This window comes from Nilaparvata lugens, chromosome 12 (genome assembly GCF_014356525.2).
Source record: "Nilaparvata lugens isolate BPH chromosome 12, ASM1435652v1, whole genome shotgun sequence".
Lineage (NCBI taxonomy): Eukaryota > Metazoa > Arthropoda > Insecta > Hemiptera > Delphacidae > Nilaparvata > Nilaparvata lugens.
Window position 1 is genome coordinate 9,310,401 of NC_052515.1, and position 24,383 is coordinate 9,334,783.

The following is a 24,383-nucleotide window of genomic DNA, read 5'->3' on the forward strand; positions in this document are numbered from 1 at the left end:
AGTCGCTTACATTTTAATCGTGATTAATTTCACGAGAACCAATCAGAAAAGACCTTTTTGAGAAGACGGCTTCTCTGATTGGCTATTATAAAATTAATCAGGGTTAAAATTTGACCGGCTTTTGTGTAAAAGTCTATTAAAATATATTAATTTGAAAGGCATTCTTCAAATACTCTGCAGACAATCTACAGACACAGTACAGACACTACTCGATACAGTAGTACTGTTTGGAGTTGTAGTTGGCTAACCGAAAATGATACTTGAGCTCACTCTCTAGTCAGTTTTGCCAACCTACCGGGGATCGATGTACCCTCCTCATCCTCCTCCTCCCCCTGAGGGGGCGTTGTTATCAGAGGGGTGTTGTGGGGGGACTAAATTCGTGGAGAGGGGGTTGGAACCCCAAAGAGATTGCGCGGAGCCCAACAGTAGCGAACGGACATTCAAAGGGGGTGGTTGTCTCAATTTCGTCCGTAACTGATTTTTCAACAACAGTCACGTAGTATCAGCTTTGAAAATATTGTGGATCAGAAAAATCTATAAAAATTTTAAATTCATTGGATTTTTGTGAAAATTTGAGTAATTTTGGACAAGGAAACATGATGCCTTCTAGGTGAAGAAGCCAGTGTAACAAGTTTGGAAAGGCTGTGTAAAAATTATCGTCAAACATGGTGAGTAATGTGAATTATGTGTTAAATCTCAGTATTTTTGTGTACAAAATCAATGGTAGACAGGCTTCTTGGAGCAAAATCTTTTTAATAAATCTGGAATTTGAAGGCAGGTGAGGAATAGCTTGACAAGTTATGATAGAAAGTGTAGGAATTATCGTCAAAATGGTGAGTAAATGTGAATATTGTGTGTTAAATATTATAATGTTTTAGTGTACAAAATTGATGGTAGACTGATGTTTTGGAGCGAAATATTATTGATGAAACTGAAATTTGAAGGTACTTAAGAAATAGCTGAACAAGTTATAGTAAAAAGTGTAGGAGTTATCGTCAAAAATATCGAGTAAAAGTGAAATATGCAATAAATTGTAATGTTTTGGTTCACAAAATAAATGATAGATTGAATCTTTGGAGCAAAATCTGATTGAAAAAGCTGGGATTTGAAGGTAATTGAGAACAAGTTATGGGAGGAAGTGTAGAGATTATCGTCAAAAATTTGAATAGATGTGAATTACAGTATGTTATCAATTTTAATGTTCGGATGTACAAAATCTATTGTTAACGAGCTTTTCGCAATGATATAATAATATTATAAGTGACAATCATTTTAACGGCTGGAGCAAGCTATTGAAGGAAGTGAAGAAATTACCGTCAGAAATGGAGAGAAAGAATATAGATTTTAACAAAATTATTGAGATTGAAGGTTTGGACATGTTTTTAGAGAGAAATATTATTGAAAATTCTGAAGACTGGAAAATTGAAGGCAGGAGGCAGGTACGAGAATTTTTTGGTTGGAGTGTTAACATTCACGGAAGAAATTGTGAGTCCCTGAACAATTGACATTGATGATAAAAATATATTATTTATGATGATGAATTGATTATTTGCGGATGATCAATTGCCAAAACTGTGATGGGTTCAAACTCGGTAGAAATGCAATTTCGATTCTAAATTCTCTTTAGTTTCATCCCAATCGATTGTTGAAGTTCTCTATGAATGATAGAGATTACAGCCTTGATGATAAAAATCATTGAAAGATTATTCAGTTGCTTTTCCACCGGGAGAGGTTAAATCAATCTAATTCCACAATAATTTGAATAATTAAGAAAAACATAAATTGTACGATTATTTTGTTGTTTTTCTACTGAGAGAGGTTGAACAATACTAGAATAATATTGTGAATGATCGAGACAAATTTGAGAGAGATGTATTTTCCATAAAAGTTTAGTTATTAATTTGTTGTTGATGTCTTATTAAAAGATACTGTTAATAATTTACGTTCCCTACTGAAGCTGGAAGAATAAGTAACGTCTTTCTCTCTCAATTATCGAAGAATCCTCAGGAAAGTATTTAAAATATGAACAAAATGGATTTCCAGCTTAAAATTCTCTGAATACAAGGGAGATAAATAATCCTGTTCGAGTATGATTCATAAATTTATTTCAGAAGTCATAGGAGTATTTTGGGTATTTCCATTATTACGTGATCTTTTGAGTGATTTTGAGTGTTTTAAATTATTTAAGAGATTCAAGTGATTTAAGCCTAATACTTCCATTTTTCCAATAGTTGGCAAATGTTGATCGGTGTTTATGTATATCATTCGATCAACCAAATAAAAAAGGTTACCTGTTTCAGAATTATCCATTATTGTTATCTCAAATACAGAAGCGAATTCAATGTACGTTCAAAAGTGGAAGTGTATCAAAATATAGCAATAAAGTATTCTAATAGAGCAGCTACTTAAACGTACAATTGAAGAAAATCACTAGTATTCTTACTATATTTCTATACTTTAATTGTCTTTTATATAAAAAACTAGCTGTACCCTGCCACGCTTCGCAGTGGCACATTGTGATTGAATGTTTATTTTTTTTCTGTGGCCCCCACTATATATAAAATATGTGTTGGGAAACCACAAATATTATGCTTGTTAAATAAATTATGAACATCTGTGTTATGTGTAATATATTATTGTAAATATATATGTAAAAATATTATTGTATAACACGATTATTTGCACTGAAACACGAATTTATTATCGAAAAAAAAGCATCGGTATGCTTTCTTTGTTCTGAATTGCGAAAGTAATTGAAATCCAATAATTGTACCGGAAAACATACGGTAATCAAGAGTGTAGTTTACCGGTACTCTATATCTCACGAACCTGTTGAAGCTGCGTTTTGAAACATGCGCGCTATCTAGCGGTCAGATTTTGCACTTTGATTGCAGCAGCGCTCAGCTCAAATCTGGCCAAAAATGGCCAAAGTTTCACCCCCTCCCCCGGGCCACCCTGCGAGCCCGGTCAATTTTTTTTTTTTTAATCGACTTATTTTCGCGAGCTGACCCCGAATGTGAAGTCAAAAATCGGAAAAATCCATAAACAAAAAAGTTAAAAATTTTCGGGCGAGCGTAGCGCCCCTGAAAATTGTAAAAAGTAGATAAAAACCATCCTTGATGCGGATTTTATATCATGTTAAAATTTCAACTCAATCGGTCCAGTACTTTTGGAGTTTTTGCATTACACACAAACCAACATAACATTTTTATATATATAGATATATAATAAGGATACAAGTAACTTTCTATAATTGAACAAACCAATGTAATACGCGTATTATACTTGTTAATTTCATTTTTATTTGAAAAACACAATAGTTGTATAAACTTGAAAAAGCTAACTTATGTCTTGTTACTTGACTATATCTAATATTTTTTTCTAATCTGTCATTCCAAACCCGAAAAGGTTCATGAATTAGAAAATCAGCAACTTTTCATAAATAATGTACAGGAATTTCTCTATTGCATATTCATACTTTTTCACTAATTAAATAAAACTTGAAATTTAAAAACACTTATAAAGTGAAAATGCACTTACTTTATTCATTTATACAGTAAGTACATTATCAAAATTATAGGCAGATAAAAAATAAGGTGACCTTGTGCAATTCCTCTCCCAAATTTATATAACACATAGTCTGAAATAGGTTAAGTGTTTTATTGGTAATGACGATCGTTTCGACCTGGTGTGGGTCATCATCAGACTGTAGAAACTTACTCTAATGTCACTACTAATAGTAAGAGCATTGTCACTTCATAAGTGTTTTTAAAAATTCAAGTTTTATAAGATTTTTTTGAAGAGGCAAAAATTCAACGAATTGCAGAGACATAAGAACACTAGACAGTGCAATGAAAACACTGTAATTTCTAGAGAAAATTGATGAGAAATCAGAAAAATAAAAAGGAGAAATTAGACATCAGTGTAAAGGCAAGAAGACAAGAGTATCGGAAAATTTGAGAGAAATAAAACTTGTAGAAATCTTATTAGCAGTGAATCTTGACGTAGCCGGATAGAATTAGTTTGGACACATTTTAGAAACATACATTGAATCAGACAAGCGTATAGGATTTTCTCCGACCACAGTTTAAGCCATAAACCCACTTTACTACTCAGCTTGACCACGTATTCACCCCTCCTCCTCCTACCCACAGTTTAACCCCTTTCCACCCTTCTAACCTCAAAACAAAGTCTTGTTCCTACTCCCCTCCGTTAATTTCTCACTTTTTAACTTGATTCTTCGTGGAATTTCAACTCCTCCATAGTGCATCTTACAAAATTAGTCTCCCTTCTCTCTTACTCTCTCTCTCTATCACTCTTTCTCAATCTCTCTCTCTCGCTATATATATATATATACTTCGCCCTCCAGGTTAAAATGGATGCAGCACACTTATCTATCTCTCTCCAATCTAATTCAATAGCTTTATCACTCTTTCTCACTATCTCTTCTCTCTCCCTCTCTCTAGTATATATTGTAATTTGCATAAATAAAGCGCTCAATTAATCAATCAATCTCTCTCTCTCTCTCTCTCTCTCTCGCTCTCTCTTGTTGTGTAGCAGAGAAGACCGGGAATCCCAACTCCACCTTAATAAATCCAATTAATTACACTCAATTAAATCTCCTTCTCACTTCTCTTCCTCGCTTATTCTCTTTCTTTTTTTTTAATTTCTCCCTTTCAAGCTGTAATCTATTATTTATCAAATTCTAACTTCTCCACACTTCCTACAATAATATTCAAAGTGAGCTTACAAAATATGTAAGTAAGCTTATTTAATAAGCTCTTGGAAGTAACTAGAGATATTGGACTGAATCTATGCTTATTGAACAACAAAAGTTAATTAAAAGGAAATCCATATCAAAACGAAAATCATTACTTTCTCATTTCTGCTCAATAATTCTTTGTAAAGCTTTAGTTCGAAAACTCCTCTAATCTCACAAGAAAATCAGTCTCTCTTCCACTATTTCTTCCTCAGTTTGTCCCTGTTTAGTTTGATTTCTCATCAAACAAATCTCATCTTCACTATCTTCGTCCCACTCTGATACATCAAAACCGAATCTTATTACTTTCACTTCCCAATTATACTCTTCCTCCTTTTCCTGAATTCTCTTCCTTTCTCTTTCTTCTTTCCCTGAATTCTCTTCCTTTCTCTTTCTCTTTTCCTGAATTCTCTTCCTTTCTCTTTCTTCTTTTCCTGAATTTTCTTCCTTCTCTTCCAAAGTATAATATATCTCTTCCTTTTCATCAAGCTCTTCGGTACAGATTGGCGTGAAATTGGTAGCTTGGCTCACTGACGCTCTGGAAACAAGCTGAATTTGAGAAAGTGAACGGTGGCGCTATCTAGCGTCAGAAAATGGAACTACCAACGTGAGTTTCAACGCTTCAGCTCAACTTCGAATAAAATCGCCTCACCACCGTTGAAGACATCGTGAAATAATGTTGAACAAGAAAAATGCAAAATTTAATTTTCCACAATTCTTTTGAGTATCATTTTTCATAAAACGAATGATTAACTCATAATTATTTTAGAAAAAACTATAGTGGGATTCATGTTTTGAAGTTTGATTGATTGATTGATTGATTGAGTACTTTATTTATGTAGATTACAATATATACTGGCTTATACACTTATATACAATAGCTTACAATACATCAAAATTATAGATGAATTTACATAGACTAAGAAAATAATTATTGAACTGTATATGATATGGAAAAGTAATTTGTAATATAATAACTATAGATAATTATATGTTATGCATCTACATAAATTGGCGAAGCTTTGGACATATCAATGTCCATTCTTCGGAAAGAATATTAAAAAGTCTGCAGATCTCATAGGAGAGCATTGTTGTCATTTTTTCTTTTATATTGCCTTCTTCAACAGATAATTTAATTCAAGTTATCTAGGTAATATATCTGATGTAATATTGTTGATTTGTGTTAATAATGATCACTTCTACTTACAAAATATTTCATTCATAAAGTGCCAAAAAGAATCATTTTCACACTTGACAATGGCAAGAATCGACCGAAACTAGCCGTGACTAAAATAATATTTTGAAAATGGGTAATATAAAGTAATTATTTGTAATTTGATCTTTCGAGATATGTTATCAAAACAATTGATGAAATATATTTTCATGATTGAGACAAAAAAAACTTTGTAATTGATCTTTCGAGTGATATTATCAAGATTTTAATTAATGCAAAGAAGCGATATTCATAGTCACATCACAAGAAAAAGGTATCAGCTGCAGGTAACGCAGGCAAGATTGACTAAGACTCAAATGAACTTTGATTATATGAGTATAAAATTATTCAATAAGTTATCATTGGATGCTAGAAATGTTAGTTTTAGAAAATTTAAAACTATAATGTACAAGCTCCTGAAATCCAAACCACTATATTCACTCCAAGAATGGCATGATTTGAGTATGGCCTTTCTTTTTTACGATTTTCCAATGTTTAAATATATTCATAGGCTATATCTATTTATGTATCATTTATGTATAGAACTCATTTTTTGTTGAAGTTTATTGTGATGTGTGTTCCGACTCCATATTGACTTCTGTGAAACGCTTTATTTTGTATTTGTCTGTGTGACTGTTTTATGTTTTATGTTTTCTGATGACTATGTTTTTGCACTGTGTGTTTAATGACAATAAAGAATTCTAAGACAATTGATGAAATATATTTTCATGATTAAGACTAAAAATACTCTGGTAGTCCATCATATTTCTGCACAACCTACAAACAATTTGGTAACAGCGTAGATTAGAAAATGTTGTTAAAATAATAATTAAATAATTAGTGTTACATAATTGGTTATTTGCTATGTGCAATGATATTATCATTAAATAATAGCAAGCAAAAATAGCAAACCGATCTTAATCAGAAGCTGACTTTGAAACGTGCTTCTCATTGAAGAGAGCTTTATAATGTAGGCCTACTTCTCGTTCAATGCATATTGACTTTTTAAACGTTAAGCATTTTCCCTCGATTGCTTATTCGACCATACATGGATTCGATTTAAATAGAATTAAAATTGAAAAATGTGATGCCGGACTAACTTTTGTCTCTTTTTCGAGATACAAGAAAAATTCTAATTACATTGGTTGTTAGGAATTAAACAGAGCTCATTAGTATCAGAGAGAGATGAAATGAATTGCTGTCTCTACTGAAGACAGCTCACTTCGCCTTGAATGGTGAAGTTAGGGAGCCGGCACTCTCTCTAACATTTCACCCACGATTAGATTCGATTAAACTTCAGATTAGAGTCACTCGATTAGAGAGACTAGATCTCTTCGACGAGAGAAAAAGATGTGATGAAAGAGAAAGAATGATAGTGTTTCATCCTGATAAAATATATTTTCATTTGCAGTATGGATTCGTCAACTACGCTTTGGAACTGCTGGTGCTGAAAACTTTCGGTGAAGAAAAATGGGAAGAGATAAAGTAAGTTTTAGTAACTAACACGAGAAATATTCTAATAATAAGTTATCGGAGTTGGGTTTAAGAATAATATTCTTAGTAACACTGTCTTCTATAGAATACTTTTCCTGCATATTCGACTACAGTATTAAATTGTTTTCGCCACACTTGGATGTAATGAGCTGGTTTACGTGCGTCATATGGTGGCCGAAAGTGATTGTTTTCCGACCAGGCCCGTAAAACTTTACGGCCCTAGGGCTGTAAAATGACCTTGAATAACAGCTGATTCTGATTTGATATGAACGGGTTTACAAAATAGTTTATGAAACAGAATCAGTTTATGCTTCTAGAATTGAATAAAGTATTTTTCAATAAGATACTATCATATCATTTGGATGAATGAAATACAAATAAGATATTATAAATTACTCAAATTCAATTTTCAGAGTATAATAGAATCTAACCTCAAACCTCATAGTACTGCGTTTATCACAAAACCTGGTGGATAGTCTTGGAACTACTTGGGCAATATCCATGGTGCTGAACGTTTTAACAAATAGTTTATGAAACAGAATCAGTTTATGCTTCTAGAATTGAATAAAGTATTCTGCAGTAATATACTATCATTTTATTTGGATGAATGAAATAGAGGTAAGATATCTTCTTCTTCTATATAATAAGAGAGAGTGGGTTGTGTTTGTTCGCATCAAAACATGCCAACTTGTGGATTGCATACCGGAAAAACGGGAATGATTTAGATCTCCAAATTTTGAACATAGATTCTAAAAATATCAATCTCGTGCACCTGGAAGCCCAAATTTCTTTTTTTTTTTTTATTTCTCCCTTTCAAGGTGTAATCTATTATTTATCAAATTCTAACTTCTCCACACTTCCTACAATAATATTCAAAGTGAGCTTACAAAATATGTAAGTAAGCTTATTTAATAAGCTCTTGGAAGTAACTAGAGATATTGGACTGAATCTATGCTTATTGAACAACAAAAGTTAATTAAAAGGAAATCCATATCAAAACGAAAATCATTACTTTCTCATTTCTGCTCAATAATTCTTTGTAAAGCTTTAGTTCGAAAACTCCTCTAATCTCACAAGAAAATCAGTCTCTCTTCCACTATTTCTTCCTCAGTTTGTCCCTGTTTAGTTTGATTTCTCATCAAACAAATCTCATCTTCACTATCTTTGTCCCACTCTGATACACCAAAAGCCAATCTTATTACTTTCACTTCCCAATTATTCTCTTCCTCCTTTTCCCAAATTCTCTTCCTTTCTCTTTCTTCTTTCCCTCAATTCTCTTCCTTTCTCTTTCTTCTTTTCCTGAATTCTCTTCCTTTCTCTTTCTTCTTTTCCTGGATTTTCTTCCTTCTCTTCGTTTCTCTGCCCAAAGTATAATATATCTCTTCCTTTTCATCACGCTCTTCGGTACAGATTGGCGTGAAATTGGTAGCTTGGCTCACTCACGCTCTGAAAACAAGCTGAATTTGAGAAAGTGAACGGTGGCGCTATCTAGCGTCAGAAAATGGAACTACCATCGTGAGTCTCTTCAACGCTTCAGCTCAACTTCGAATGAAATCGCCTCACCACCGTTGAAGATATCGTGAAATAATGTTGAGCAAAAAAAAAATGCAAAATTTAATTTTCTACAATTTTTGTGAAGTATCATTTCTCATAAAATCAAGGATTAACTCATAATTTTAGAAAAACTATAGTGGGATTCATGTTTTAAAGTCTGCAGATTTCATAGGAGAGCATTGTTGTCATTTTTTAGAAATAGAATTGAAATTGAAGAATGTGATGCTGGACTATCTCTTGTCTCTTTTTAAGATACAAGAAAAAGGCTGATTACATTGGTTGTTAGGAACTAATCACTAGGAATTGAGCTGATCTCATTAGTATTAGAGAGAGATGAAATGAATTGCTGTCTTTACTGAATATTGCTCACTTTGCCTTGAAGGGTGAAGTTAGGGAGCAGTCGGCCCTCTCTCTAACATTTCACCCACGATTAGATTTGATTAAACTTCAGATTAGAGTCCCTCGATTAGAGAGACTTGATCTCTTCGATGAGAGAAAAAGATGTGATGAAAGAGAAAGAAAGATAGTGTTTCATCCTGATAAAATATATTTTTCTTTTGCAGTATGGATTCGTCAACTACGCTTTGGAACTGCTGGTGCTGAAAACTTTCGGTGAAGAAAAATGGGAAGAGATAAAGTAAGTTTTACCAATTAACACAAGAAATATTATTGCAGTTGAGTCTGAGTAACTTTAAAAGCCGTGTCCACATTGAATACTGTTGAACACAGTAAACCGTTGTCCACATTGTTCTACAAACATGTTTGTTGAAAAATTTTGGGCAAATTTTATTATTTTTGACAAACAATGTTTGTCCGTGGCCAGTATGGACGCGTCACCAAACAAAATAATTATAAGTGGGAAGAACAGGTTTTATTTTTTACAGCTGTGAACACTGAAAATGTTTGGTAAGACAGTAATTTTACTTTCCTTGCCCTATTACCATAGGTAAGGAAAGTATTGCTTTCCGAAAAAAATTAAGGTACCCCAATTTCTAAATTTCTATACGTTTCAAGGTCCCCTGAGTCCAAAAAAGTGGTTTTTGGGTATTGGTCTGTATGTGTGTGTGTGTGTGGTGTGTGTGTGTGTGTGTGTGTTGTGTGTGTGTGTGTGGTGTGTGTGTGGTGTGTGTGTGTGTGTGTGTGGTGTGTGTGTGTGTATGAGTGTATGTGTGTGTGTGTGGTGTGTGTGTGTGTGTGTGTGTATGAGTGTATGTGTGTCTGTGTATACGATATCTTATCTCCCAATTAACGGAACGACTTGAAATTCGGAACTTAAGGTCCTTACAATCAAGGTCCAATTAAGGTTACAATTAAGGTCCGACACGAACAATGTCGATCTAATGCAATTGAATATGGCGGATAAAATGGTGGAAATTTTGTCAAAAACAGGGTTTTTCGCGATTTTCTCGAAAATGGCTCCAACGATTTTGATGAAATTTATACCTAAAATAGTCATTGATAAGCTCTATCAGCTGCCACAAGTCTCTGTACACAAATATCTGTGAAAATTTCAGGAGCTCCGCCCCATCAATGCAAAGTTTGATTTTAGATTCCCAATTATTAGGCTTTAGATACAATTTAAACAAAAAAATCCAAGTGGAAAAGATTCAACATGAAAATCTCTTCAATTGATGTTCAGTAACATTTTCACCTTAAATTGAAAATAAGCTCGAAATTCGAGAAAATGTGATTATTTCAATTACAAACTGTTGGCAACTGTTGATTCTATTAATTCATTCACTATGAAGAGATAGCAAACTTCGTGTGTCTCCAGCCTTATTGTCCTGTCACCAGCTGGCTTGGATCTTTGAATAGTAGACTTGAGATGCGCGGGAACACTAGCATCAGGTGATAAATTTTCATAATGGCAAGGAAAGTTGTGTGCGTGCGCCACACCAGATTTTTTTGTTTGACAAACAATGATTTTCCAAACTTTTCAAAATGTTTGTCCCTGAACTCCTCAACAAACATGTTTGCCGAACATTTGCTCAGTGTGGACACGGCTTTAGTAACTGTCTCCTATAGAATACTTTTCTCTGAATAAACGACTACAGTATTAAATAGTTTTGTGTCTTTCAAAATTGAAAGAGTCAGTAATCATTGATCTAAACAATAAGATTCTAATTAAAAATCAATCTTCAAGGGTTATAGAAGCTTGATTCTCCATGACATAAAAGATAAAAAACAATGGTACTTCATTTTGTCATACTTTATTCTTCATTACCTGTTTTACTTTTGTGTTTTCATTACTTATACTTTGAAAATACTACTGGAAGAAGCTGCATTGCGTGCGTCAGGAGATGAATCAGTACGTCAGGGTCTGACTATACATTACTTATCACTATTTCATTGATTATTTAGTACTTATTTTCTGTTAGTGATAATTTTATTTTGTGTTGGTGGTAGTTCTTCAGTCTACAACCATTTCCAATCCACAAATATTATTTCTCTAATAAACTCCCCAGCTCATAAGACTTCCTGGATTCAGCTAATATTGCATTCAACTATTCGAATTCCATTTTCAATGCTATTTACTCATGTAAACTACAAATCATTTTCAGGAAAGCAGCAGACATTTCAATGGAAGGCCAATTCTTAGTTCGACAAATTTACGAGGACGATATCACGTACAGCCTTATTGGATCTGCTGTCAATATTCTCAGTAAGTTGCTCAAGAATATTAGTACAAGTTTATATAGTGCGGTGGATAAAGATAGGAGAATAGCGATGCCGATTCTCTGCATCAATTAATTATATGCTGAAATAGTCATCGATAAGCTCTATCAACTACCACAAGTCTCATATCTGTAAAATTTTCAGGAGCTCCGCCCCATCTATGCAAAGTTTGATTTGAGATTCTCAATTATCAGGCTTCTACAATTAATGCCCAGTAACATTTCTTCTACACCGTCAAAAACATAATTGGCATCGTTGTGGACCTAGAAAAGGGTACACCGGCTTTGTCGAATGATAGACAAGGATAGCAAAACCAAAGTTGAAAAAATACTGTCATTATAACGTGGACCTCACTAAAGTCTATACAACTTTAGTACAAGAATTAATACAGTTTTGAACCACGTACTTAAGTTTTATGAAGATTGTTTGAATGAAACAGCAGCTTTCTCTTAACCTTCAACTAGAGATGACTACAGGAAAGAGAAAACATTACTAGAGATGAATATGATATAATACAAAATATATTTTATGTAATAAATGGTCATATGAATGATTTATATTCACTTCTCTCTATTTAAACTTGAAAATGGATCTTACGAGTTGAATGATTTATATTCACTTCTCTCTATTTAAACTTGGGAATGGATCATATGAGTTGAAACCTTGAAACTAGTTGTGATTTGATGAAATGAAGGAGGGTAGGTGATTACTTTTATTGTGTTCCAAGAACAACATTACTATAAATGATCAAATTTTTCATCAAACCATTGATCATTCATCAATGGTAATGCTTTTCATCAAAATTCGAGGAAGGAACAGTTTTGGGTTGAGTCTGTTGCTCTCTCCCGTATTATTTTTATATTTGCCTGTAGCTATGATTATACAAATTTGTACAAATTCATACATACAATCAGAAGAATAAAATTATAAATTATTGTACAAAAGAATATGCTATTAATGATGAATTGATTATAATGTAATATCGTTTATAATCATTGAAACTATGATAATCAATAATAAACAAATAAATTATGAATAAACGAATAAAGAATATTTCAAAGAATCTATAGCTGAGGTGAGATTTTAACACGTGTCGAAATTACTGAGGAAACCAATTTAAATTTATTTTTCGCAGACATACCAGCAAATATGATTCTGGAACTTTTCGGAAAAATGTTCTTCGAGTTCTGCCAAGACTCAGGGTACGACAAAATTCTTCAGGTGCTAGGAGCTACACCCAGAGATTTCTTACAGGTCAGTAAGATCTATGATTGATGTTTCTACTTTGTTCTCCTAGTACTTCTCCTCCACATTCTCCTAGACTTTCTTTTGTTCCTCCTTCTAGTCTCCATCTTCTCTCTGTCATCCTACTTCTTCTAATTTTTCTCCTTCCTCTAGTCATCCTTTCTCTTTTGATCTTCCTCCTTCAACGCACTCTAGTTTGCCCTTCTTCATCATACTGTTATCTACATCTACTCAATTTAGGAGATCCTATCTAATTGAATATGATAGGAAAGTGTTGTTGAAAATCAAATTCATTGATAAGGCTTACAACTCTATTGACGAATTTTTTCAGCGCTAAATGATCTGTTTTCAATGTTTTTATCTGTTTCATTTGTATGATTATTATTTTTGTGTGACTCATTCCTTGTCTGCTTGCCAGATGTTATTATAAATTGAATTGATCTTCATCATTCTCCTATTCCTCATCTTTGTCTATCACTCATCTTCTAAACTCCAAACTTTTGGGTCAGGCTGTTGGTACTTTTCTGACCAAGTATATGATTTGTGCATTATAAAATGTAAATAAATTAATAAACTTCTTTCAAAATGAACAGATCGGGAGAGAAGAACGAAGGATACCTTGCACTCTTTCTCTCCCAGATTGACATAACTTTACAAGTGTCTAAAATAAGGTTATGATTTCATCTTTTTCAATATGGATGTACTGTACCACACTATTCTCCTCCACAATAATGATTGTCATCTACACTACTGTTTTCATTCAATATCTTTCTTTTTCTTTTTATCCGGCGCTACAGCCCTAGGTGAACCCTGGCCTCCTCCACAACACGCCTCCATTCTTCTCTGCTCATGGATCTTTCTTTCCATCCTCTCACCCCCATCTTTCTCAGGTCATCCATCACTTGGTCCACCTACCTGTTCCTTGGCATACCTTTGTTACGTCTGCTGTGCAACTTGTTTTCATACAATGTGGATGTACCAAAATATCAAGGAGAGCCGAATAGGATGTACTAGCCATAATAGAAATATACCAAAATAAGATCCTACCTTCCTATAAATAGATATACCAATCCTCGCCACAATATATTTACTCATTTATCTGAGTATTGAAGAGTGCAAATTGTATTTTGAAAAGTGAAAGTGACATAACCAAAATTTTGATTTGGACAGTATAGTATAAATTGGAAATGGGACAGTTTTGGGCATGAGCCTGTTGTGCCTTTCCTCATGTTAGGTATTTGTATACAATGTGATAAATAAATAAATATCACCTTGACAACAACACTGACAATAATAAAATCATCGTAATGGTTCTACAGTATGGTTAAAATTGGTAATTTTTGTGTCAAAAAAAATGAATTTTGTATTTTTTATAATTTATTTTTGTGATAAATTTTGTGTCAGAATTTGGACGCACTTCACGACCATTTGAGCACCATCTACCCGGGCATGCGCGCTCCTTCCTTCAGATGCACAGAACGGCCGGAAGATGGCGCTCTAGTGCTGCACTACTACTCAGATCGGCCAGGCCTTGAACACATTGTCATCGGCATTGTCAAGGTCAGTCAAGATCACACGCTAGGTCAAACTCAATGGCCCATATGAATAAAACCAGAGCAAATTCTCATGAGCAAGAGCATGGAGCATAAGGTTTTGCGGATAAGCAAAAGGTAGAAGCAAAAGCAATTGCTCATTTTAATATGAATAAGCTTCGTCTTATACTCTTACCTTATGCTCCTAAACTCTGGAGCAAATGCTCACGTATTTTAAAGATGTTTCATCAGCTGATTCGCTTCTGTAGCCTTACTTTGTTTTTATAGCTCACGGAAGCGCTAAATATGCAAGTAGGGCATAGGGTGCACCGCTTGTGTTTGCGTCGTCTGCTCTGTTTTCTATTTATGAATAGAGTTTCAGGTTAGTTGAGTTTAGAATTTTGAAATAATAGCGTGAAAAAATGTCATCTCTATAATAATCTTCAGCATATTCCTATAATACCAATAGCCTTCTTATAATCGTCTACACTCTCATCTTCTTAAATGCCTATTTCCTATTTTGTGATGGCTATCTTTATATCAGGTACATCAGCTACCTTTTGTATTCATTCTTATGTAGGGATAATGGTGATATATATCATGGTTGAATCTAAAAAGAGTTTTATAGTTCTCAACTATTGGTTGTGATCGTATCTGGTATAGTTTCCTCGTCCTCATATAAATTAGTTGAGCCATTTTACTATGAGCAAAAGGTGATAAGCTGCTCTAGACTGGACTCACCTTTTTTGAAGCATTTGCTTCAAAAGTTTGAGCAAATGCCCTTGTTTATTCATACAATTTCGAGCAAAAGCTTTTACTCTTGAGCAAATGCTCAAACTATTTTTTTGATGAGCATGAGCAAAAGGTTTTGCTCACGTTTATCCATAGAAAATGAAGCAAAAGCTCCATATTTTAGAAGTATAAGCAAATGCTCAACTTTATTCATATGGCCCAATGTCACAATCTATAGTGAGTTCAGCTTCATAATGGCAGTAAATGATTGTCAATACTGTTGCTATACTTGTCTATCGTGCAACAAAGCAGATAGCACTATATCTTTCTCGCTTTGCTCTGTTGCCAGATTATTTTTCAGCAAAGTAAAATTGATAATTAATTAACAAAATATTTCATCTTAATAAATTATACAAATTCATTATGAAATTATTGAAAAATACAATTTATTGCTTGATAAAATATAATTATTATTTCAAACGAGAATAAACTGTTAATATTACATCAATAAACCGGTATCAGTTAACCTCCATAAAAGGCATTGACAAGACAGAAGTTCGGCAACGTTGGTCTTCTATCTTTCTCCAATGGCATTATAACGTGGACCTCACTATAGGCCCAAAATTTTGTTCTGAGGAAATTAACCGTGAACTGGGTTTACAGTGGAGCTTGATTGTAAAGTCATTTAAGGGACCACACATTTATTTTTTGACCATGTTATCAAAATTTGAGAGTAGAATAGTTTTGGGTCAAGCCTGTTGTTAAATCCCAATTATATTATTCATGATACGATTTGTAATTGTATATACGAATGAATATATAAATAAATATCAGAGAAACACTACAGTATAAGAGAGGATACCAAATCTTAGTTTTAAACCGAGGAAAAATTGGAAAATAAAATTTAAAAACATAGTTTTGAAATTGATAACAAATTTTCAACAAAGGTAATTTAGGAAATACATAATTTAACATATTCAATATATTTTAACTGAATTTTATCTAAAAGCCCAAGAAGAAAATGTTATAAAGTGGAATACTATAAGTTCATCATAGACTGTGCATATGAGGCTGTCACGTAAGAAATCAATGCAATATTTAAACACATCTATCCCATCTGAAAACATAATTGAATAGTATATTTTCTTTTAAAAGAAAAAGATATAAAGGTTAAGGGGATCAAGCGAAAAATTGACAAGAATGAAAATACGAAAATCTTATCAAAAGAAACCCGACCTGTGCGCAGGAAGTTGAAAAGGCAATCATTTCCAGATTCTAAACGAGGTGAAAACAGAGAGAGGACGAACGGGAAAAGGGAGGAATAAAGAAGAAAAATCGGAAAACTCCCAGAACGTAGATGGAGAGAAAGATTGCAAAAGAAATACATTCTTCCCTCGGCACACTCAATTGTATTGTGAATAAAAGAGTCTTTATTCTAGCTTTTTGCATTGAATGCTGAATTCCACCTTTGTACCGAAGAAGAAAGAATTCTTCCTCATTTTTATTTCTATGTAGCCTGAGGAAATCTGGAAATAGCCTACAGGTGAATGTGAGATATGGGGAGAAAGATTTTGTTCGTTATTTCAATTGAATGAAAAATACTGATAAATTGTCAAAAAACCACTGATTTAATGATAATTAGAAAGACCGGTTTCGGTTATTACACCATTGTCAATCTCTGATAAACTTAGTTCATATTTTTATTTTTTTACTTAGTTTATAGAGTCTCTCTCTCTGTCTCTCCCTAAGATTTATAAACTTAGTTTATCAGAGATTGACAATGGTGTAATAACCGAAACTGGTCTTTCTAATTATCAATAAATCAGTGGTTTTTTGACAATTTCTCAGTCTTTTTCATTTAATATGAATAATTACCACAATATCAACTTCTCAACTACACAAAAAGTTATTTCAATTCTTGATTTGTTGGGAAATTATTAATTTTTGGGAAATTACGTCGTTAAAACAGTTGAATTCTGAAAACAATTGGCTGGAATAGAGTTATTTTATTTTAATTCATGGCGATTGAATGAAGGTCATTCAAGATTCAAGCACTCAGAATCATTCCTGGGACTGAATTTCATCCAATTTATAGGCTAGAGAACATTGTATCATGAAAAAGTGCTAAAATTACCACAAACTTGGTTTGCTCAATCTCTCTTTATTCTCTTTTTTTCTTTATTCATTTATACAATAAGTATATTATCGGAATGATAGTTAACAACATTATCTAATATTGAAAATTCAACTATAGTGATACTAATAATAATTTTTATTATTGAGATTGTATAACAAGAATGGAAAACAAAAATTCTTAGATGGTCTAGAGGTCTTATGTCTAACCATTTAGATACTTCATTTAATGTAATTTCGTCGTGTAAATATTGTGATTTTGGTGGTATGCAATATGCATTAGGAAAATGAGGTGTTATTGAAAAGTGTGCAGGTGAGAGTGATTGGTTGCTAGTCTTTTCATTCTATCTTCATCTTCTTTTCTCTAATTCTCTTCTTTTCTTTGAAATGGATTAAGTTCATATTAAATAGATAATATATTATATTCATTCCTACTCGCAGCCGTAGAGTATTGTATACTTTCAGCGAGTATAACTTAGTATTTGTTATTCCTACAACCCAACTTTTGTCCTGGTATTCAATCATTATTACTCAATACATTTTTAATTATTTTCATTTTGCTGAGAGGTGTGTTTTTGCTATCTTATTGTTTGTGATATTGTGGATTAGAATTGTTAAATTTTAATTTCAATTGAATATTTTGTTAATCTATATGTAATATAATAAAGGAAATAACTGGCTTATACACATACGGTATAGGAAATTAACGAATGACGCGACTTCACATTGAACTGATTAACATGAAATTTTGCATATTATAAATTCTGAATCAAGGATGCTTATAGACCTATATTGAATTCTTCAAAATTTCAGTGGGTCAAGTTTTCAATCTGTCAAGGTTTTAATTGTACCCTTGCGGAGCACGGGTTACCTGCTAGTTGATTATAAAGACATTAAAAATTCTCTTAATACTGTCTTTAATATTCTTATTCAATACTTATTTTGAGATAAAATACTTTTTTGATTAATTATATAATACTCGCATTATGTAAGGGAGCACGGGTTACCAACTAGTTAATTATAAAGACATTAAAAACTCTCTTAATACTGTCTTTAATACTTTCATTCAATACTGTTTTTGAGATTGAATACTTTGTTGATTAATTATGTTTGTAAATTGTTGAAAAAACGTTCTGACAACGTTGTGGAGCTAGAAAAGGATAGCACTATCTGCTTTGTTGAATGATAGTCAACGATAGCAACACCAGTATGGCTGTTATAACGTGGACCTTACCAATTTTTCAGTGATGCATGTTGCTGCCAATATTGATACAGTATACCGTATTTTGTATCAAAATGTTTGCAACGCGTTGCACTGCGCCATCTAGCGTGCAAGAGTGCAACTACATTAAGCTTTTTTCTCCTTCCAAACTCGTAACTACCACATTTGTTTCAATATTTCATCGTGATTAGTTCAGTGAGAAGAAAAATATATTAATTGGTCGGCTTTCCTGTGATATAATTAACAGTCTCAAATCGAATAATACCATGATTCAATCATTTTTATGATAGAAAACTGTGTTTTTAGTGGCCACCTCTCGCCAGGGTCTTTGTGCCATAGATAAGAAGGATTGTACAATGTTATCCCATGGTATAAGGTGTTTATGTCATAACTTTTTCTGTTATTTCAAGCCGATAGTCAACATAGATCTTTCTCATAAAGCTGTGATGCTGGCAGTCTCTCATATCATATTGTGCCTTTCATAAAATCAACAGTAATCGGCTTGAGATTACTAAAATAACAGTAAAAGTTGCAACATAAACGCCCTATCCCAATAAGCAAAATCAACTTGAATCGAAATCAAAACAAGCTCGTTTTGTCAAACATGAGGGCTTGATTCAAGATTTCGTTTGCATGCGTTTAGCTCAAAATTAGTTATTTCAAGAGTCCGTTTATACAACGTTCAAGCTAGTTTCGAGCTCGAAATGCAGGCTCAAATCAGGCTGGTGCTGCGAGCTAAAATCATGGTCGCGTTGCGAGCTCGATTCAGGTCCGAGATGCACGGTCGAATCAGGATTGAGATGCAGTCTCGACTCTGGCTTGAAACGCATGCTGGATGCAATCCCCCCATTCAAGGCCACCTGGCACACCTTTCACGAAATGCAAGCTCGATTCTATTGTGATTCTTGCTCAATTAGAGTCTGATTCAAGCTGGATGTTTAGAGTGAATCAATCCTGATTCAAGGCATACTGCCTTCTTGAAGTAAGCTTGTTTCAGCTTCAAATCATGAATCTGATTCAAGGCCAGTGCAATCCAATATCAATGCTTAATCATAATTCAAATTTTATCCAGAAATTGAAATAAATCTGTAATTCTTATTATTCATGATTCAATTATTCTTCCAAACTAATGCTCCAATCTTACTATTGCCTTAATACTCCATTTCTATACTCAGTAGATATCCATACATTCTTTATATAGATGGAATCTATATATTCAAATTGAAATATTCCTTAAAATTTTCCTGTGAATGGCAAATTACTTATTCATTCTCTCCTGTCAGGGCAGTCTATAAGCTGTCTCTGTAGCTGTATTGATTGAGTCGAGATTGACCTCAGCTAACCAATAACAGCTTGCAGACTGTCCTGAGAAGGAGCAGTGCATGAGTCACTCGACATTCAATGAATTAAATCAAATCTGTTATAGTTCAAACAGCCCTATATACTTGCAACACCTCAAATGGAATACAGTTCATTTAAAGCTGAGTATACATCTGAGTAATACATCAATATTATTACTTTGAATATAGTTTATTTTCTGTAAAGCTTAACTTCAGAGTATATCATTATGAACGAAAAACGTAAATTAGAAAACATTATTTTCAATAAAATGCAATGATTTTTATTAAATATTACAAAAATTGAACTTTCAATTTATAACTAATTATAATATTTCTACTTTGAACTGCTATCGTCCTCGATATGAGCTTCATGAGGCGTAGTCTCTCTGCTCTTGGTCCTGTAAAATATGAAATGTACAGTTTAGTGGGATATAACTTTATAGGTTATTATGAGTAAAATATAAAATTTCTCGGTAATCAATAATTCTCAGAATGCTGATTACGTAACTTATCAACTCACACAGAGTGTCCCAAAAATACATACATCAGTACTACCACAACCACGGTATTCTATTCTTCAAGGTAGATTCTGAATCTTCCATAGTTTTCATGTAACTTAATCTGGCATTTAATTTTTTAAGAAGAATCACCATATTTATTCAATGGATGAACATTTTCCTTAAAAATTTAATATGGTATCAAGTCTACATAAAAGTTTTAAATTTAAGTTTACTGTCTGAATCGTTGTTCAATGGAAATGTGTATCATGAGTAAAATTCAGAGCTTCAAATTCTCAAGAGAATTATGCCTTATTTTGTGAAATCCTATAATAAATTACTGAGATATAGTTATTTTTGTCTTCTAGCTTTGTCCACGTGTCCTCGAAGAAGCTTATGGGCAAGGTACCATATGGTTCTTGGAGTGATATCCATGCCATTTCAAAAATATCAAACGAGAGAAGGGGAGCATTTCGAGCATCTTTTGAAATGAAATGTAAAAAGTACCAAACAGATTACTAAATAAATAATAAGTTTTTCAATGTGTTCCGTTATTCATTGAAAAAAGTGCTGTTTTAAGTTTTATTACTTTTATCGATCACCTCTATAAAAACTAAAACTTCAATCAGTCGCCATTTTGGATACAAGTATCATAGAACATTCTTATTAATGCCATCTTTCTTGTTTTAAAAAGACCTTTACAGTGATAACCACACAGTGGGTGTTTGCATTTTAAATATTCTAGTTACAACCACCAAGTAAACCCCTTATGAGGGGTTGGAACTCAGTTGTACATTAAAATATTACATATTACATAGAGTATTCTATCAAATCAAATCAAATCAAATTTTATTCACTCGAAATTCATACAAAATATTAACAAAAGTATAACACGACAAGTTACAAGTGAACAAGATACTACTCACAAAAAGTACAGTATGCTACTGGACTTTGTCCGCGAATAGGAGTCAGATACAAAGTGTTATAATATAAGTAAGATTATTTATTTTATAAATTGATATAGTTCAAGGTCTAGGAAAAGGAGTTGGGAAGAAGAAAGATTTAGAATTAAAGTATGATGTAATGAAGATGAGATGAAGATGATTGAGTGCAAGCTCGCACATACATGGAAAACAAAAATTCTTAGATGGTCTAGAGGTCTTATGTCTAACCATTTAGATACTTCATTTAATGTAATTTCGTCGTGTAAATATTGTGATTTTGGTGGTATGCAATATGCATTAGGAAAATGAGGTGTTATTGAAAAGTGTGCAGGTGAGAGTGATTGGTTGCTAGTCTTTTCATTCTATCTTCATCTTCTTTTCTCTAATTCTCTTCTTTTCTTTGAAATGGATTAAGTTCATATTAAATAGATAATATATTATATTCATTCCTACTCGCAGCCGTAGAGTATTGTATACTTTCAGCGAGTATAACTTAGTATTTGTTATTCCTACAACCCAACTTTTGTCCTGGTATTCAATCATTATTACTCAATACATTTTTTAATTATTTTTCATTTTGCTGAGAGGTGTGTTTTTGCTATCTTATTGTTTGTGATATTGTGGATTAGAATTGTTAAATTTTAATTTCAATTGAATATTTTGTTAATCTATATGTAATATAATAAAGGAAATAACTGGCTTATACACATACGGTATAGGAAATTAACGAATGACGCGACTTCACATTGAACTGATTAACATGAAATTTTGCATATTATAAATTCTGAATCAAGGATGCTTATAGACCTATATTGAATTCTTCAAAATTTCAGTGGGTCAAGTTTTCAATCTGTCAAGGTTTTAATTGTACCCTTGCGGAGCACGGGTTACCTGCTAGTTGATTATAAAGACATTAAAAATTCTCTTAATACTGTCTTTAATATTCTTATTCAATACTTATTTTGAGATAAAATACTTTTTTGATTAATTATATAATACTCGCATTATGTAAGGGAGCACGGGTTACCAACTAGTTAATTATAAAGACATTAAAAACTCTCTTAATACTGTCTTTAATACTTTCATTCAATACTGTTTTTGAGATTGAATACTTTGTTGATTAATTATGTTTGTAAATTGTTGAAAAAACGTTCTGACAACGTTGTGGAGCTAGAAAAGGATAGCACTATCTGCTTTGTTGAATGATAGTCAAGAATAGCAACACCAGTATGGCTGTTATAATGTAGACCTTACCAATTTTTCAGTGATGCATGTTGCTGCCAATATTGATACAGTATACCGTATTTTGTATCAAAATGTTTGCAACGCGTTGCACTGCGCCATCTAGCGTGCAAGAGTGCAACTACATTAAGCTTTTTTCTCCTTCCAAACTCGTAACTACCACATTTGTTTCAATATTTCATCGTGATTAGTTCAGTGAGAAGAAAAATATATTAATTGGTCGGCTTTCCTGTGATATAATTAACAGTCTCAAATCGAATAATACCATGATTCAATCATTTTTATGATAGAAAACTGTGTTTTTAGTGGCCACCTCTCGCCAGGGTCTTTGTGCCATAGATAAGAAGGATTGTACAATGTTATCCCATGGTATAAGGTGTTTATGTCATAACTTTTTCTGTTATTTCAAGCCGATAGTCAACATAGATCTTTCTCATAAAGCTGTGATGCTGGCAGTCTCTCATATCATATTGTGCCTTTCATAAAATCAACAGTAATCGGCTTGAGATTACTAAAATAACAGTAAAAGTTGCAACATAAACGCCCTATCCCAATAAGCAAAATCAACTTGAATCGAAATCAAAACAAGCTCGTTTTGTCAAACATGAGGGCTTGATTCAAGATTTCGTTTGCATGCGTTTAGCTCAAAATTAGTTATTTCAAGAGTCCGTTTATACAACGTTCAAGCTAGTTTCGAGCTCGAAATGCAGGCTCAAATCAGGCTGGTGCTGCGAGCTAAAATCATGGTCGCGTTGCGAGCTCGATTCAGGTCCGAGATGCACGGTCGAATCAGGATTGAGATGCAGTCTCGACTCTGGCTTGAAACGCATGCTGGATGCAATCCCCCCATTCAAGGCCACCTGGCACACCTTTCACGAAATGCAAGCTCGATTCTATTGTGATTCTTGCTCAATTAGAGTCTGATTCAAGCTGGATGTTTAGAGTGAATCAATCCTGATTCAAGGCATACTGCCTTCTTGAAGTAAGCTTGTTTCAGCTTCAAATCATGAATCTGATTCAAGGCCAGTGCAATCCAATATCAATGCTTAATCATAATTCAAATTTTATCCAGAAATTGAAATAAATCTGTAATTCTTATTATTCATGATTCAATTATTCTTCCAAACTAATGCTCCAATCTTACTATTGCCTTAATACTCCATTTCTATACTCAGTAGATATCCATACATTCTTTATATAGATGGAATCTATATATTCAAATTGAAATATTCCTTAAAATTTTCCTGTGAATGGCAAATTACTTATTCATTCTCTCCTGTCAGGGCAGTCTATAAGCTGTCTCTGTAGCTGTATTGATTGAGTCGAGATTGACCTCAGCTAACCAATAACAGCTTGCAGACTGTCCTGAGAAGGAGCAGTGCATGAGTCACTCGACATTCAATGAATTAAATCAAATCTGTTATAGTTCAAACAGCCCTATATACTTGCAACACCTCAAATGGAATACAGTTCATTTAAAGCTGAGTATACATCTGAGTAATACATCAATATTATTACTTTGAATATAGTTTATTTTCTGTAAAGCTTAACTTCAGAGTATATCATTATGAACGAAAAACGTAAATTAGAAAACATTATTTTCAATAAAATGCAATGATTTTTATTAAATATTACAAAAATTGAACTTTCAATTTATAACTAATTATAATATTTCTACTTTGAACTGCTATCGTCCTCGATATGAGCTTCATGAGGCGTAGTCTCTCTGCTCTTGGTCCTGTAAAATATGAAATGTACAGTTTAGTGGGATATAACTTTATAGGTTATTATGAGTAAAAT

At 33.0% G+C, this 24,383-nt stretch overlaps 1 protein-coding gene across 1 annotated transcript in view; it reads left to right on the forward strand.

Moving 5' to 3' along the window:
* The first annotated feature begins 424 nt into the window (after positions 1–424).
* LOC111056761 (guanylate cyclase soluble subunit beta-1) overlaps positions 425–24,383 on the forward strand; it is a 66,777-nt gene continuing 42,818 nt past the window's right edge. The window contains exons 1-5 of the mRNA XM_039438872.1: positions 425–668; positions 7,384–7,457; positions 11,582–11,682; positions 12,832–12,950; positions 14,346–14,501. Of these exons, the coding sequence (XP_039294806.1) occupies positions 666–668; positions 7,384–7,457; positions 11,582–11,682; positions 12,832–12,950; positions 14,346–14,501 (453 nt within the window). The 5' untranslated portion in view covers positions 425–665. The remainder of the gene's footprint in view (positions 669–7,383; positions 7,458–11,581; positions 11,683–12,831; positions 12,951–14,345; positions 14,502–24,383) is intronic.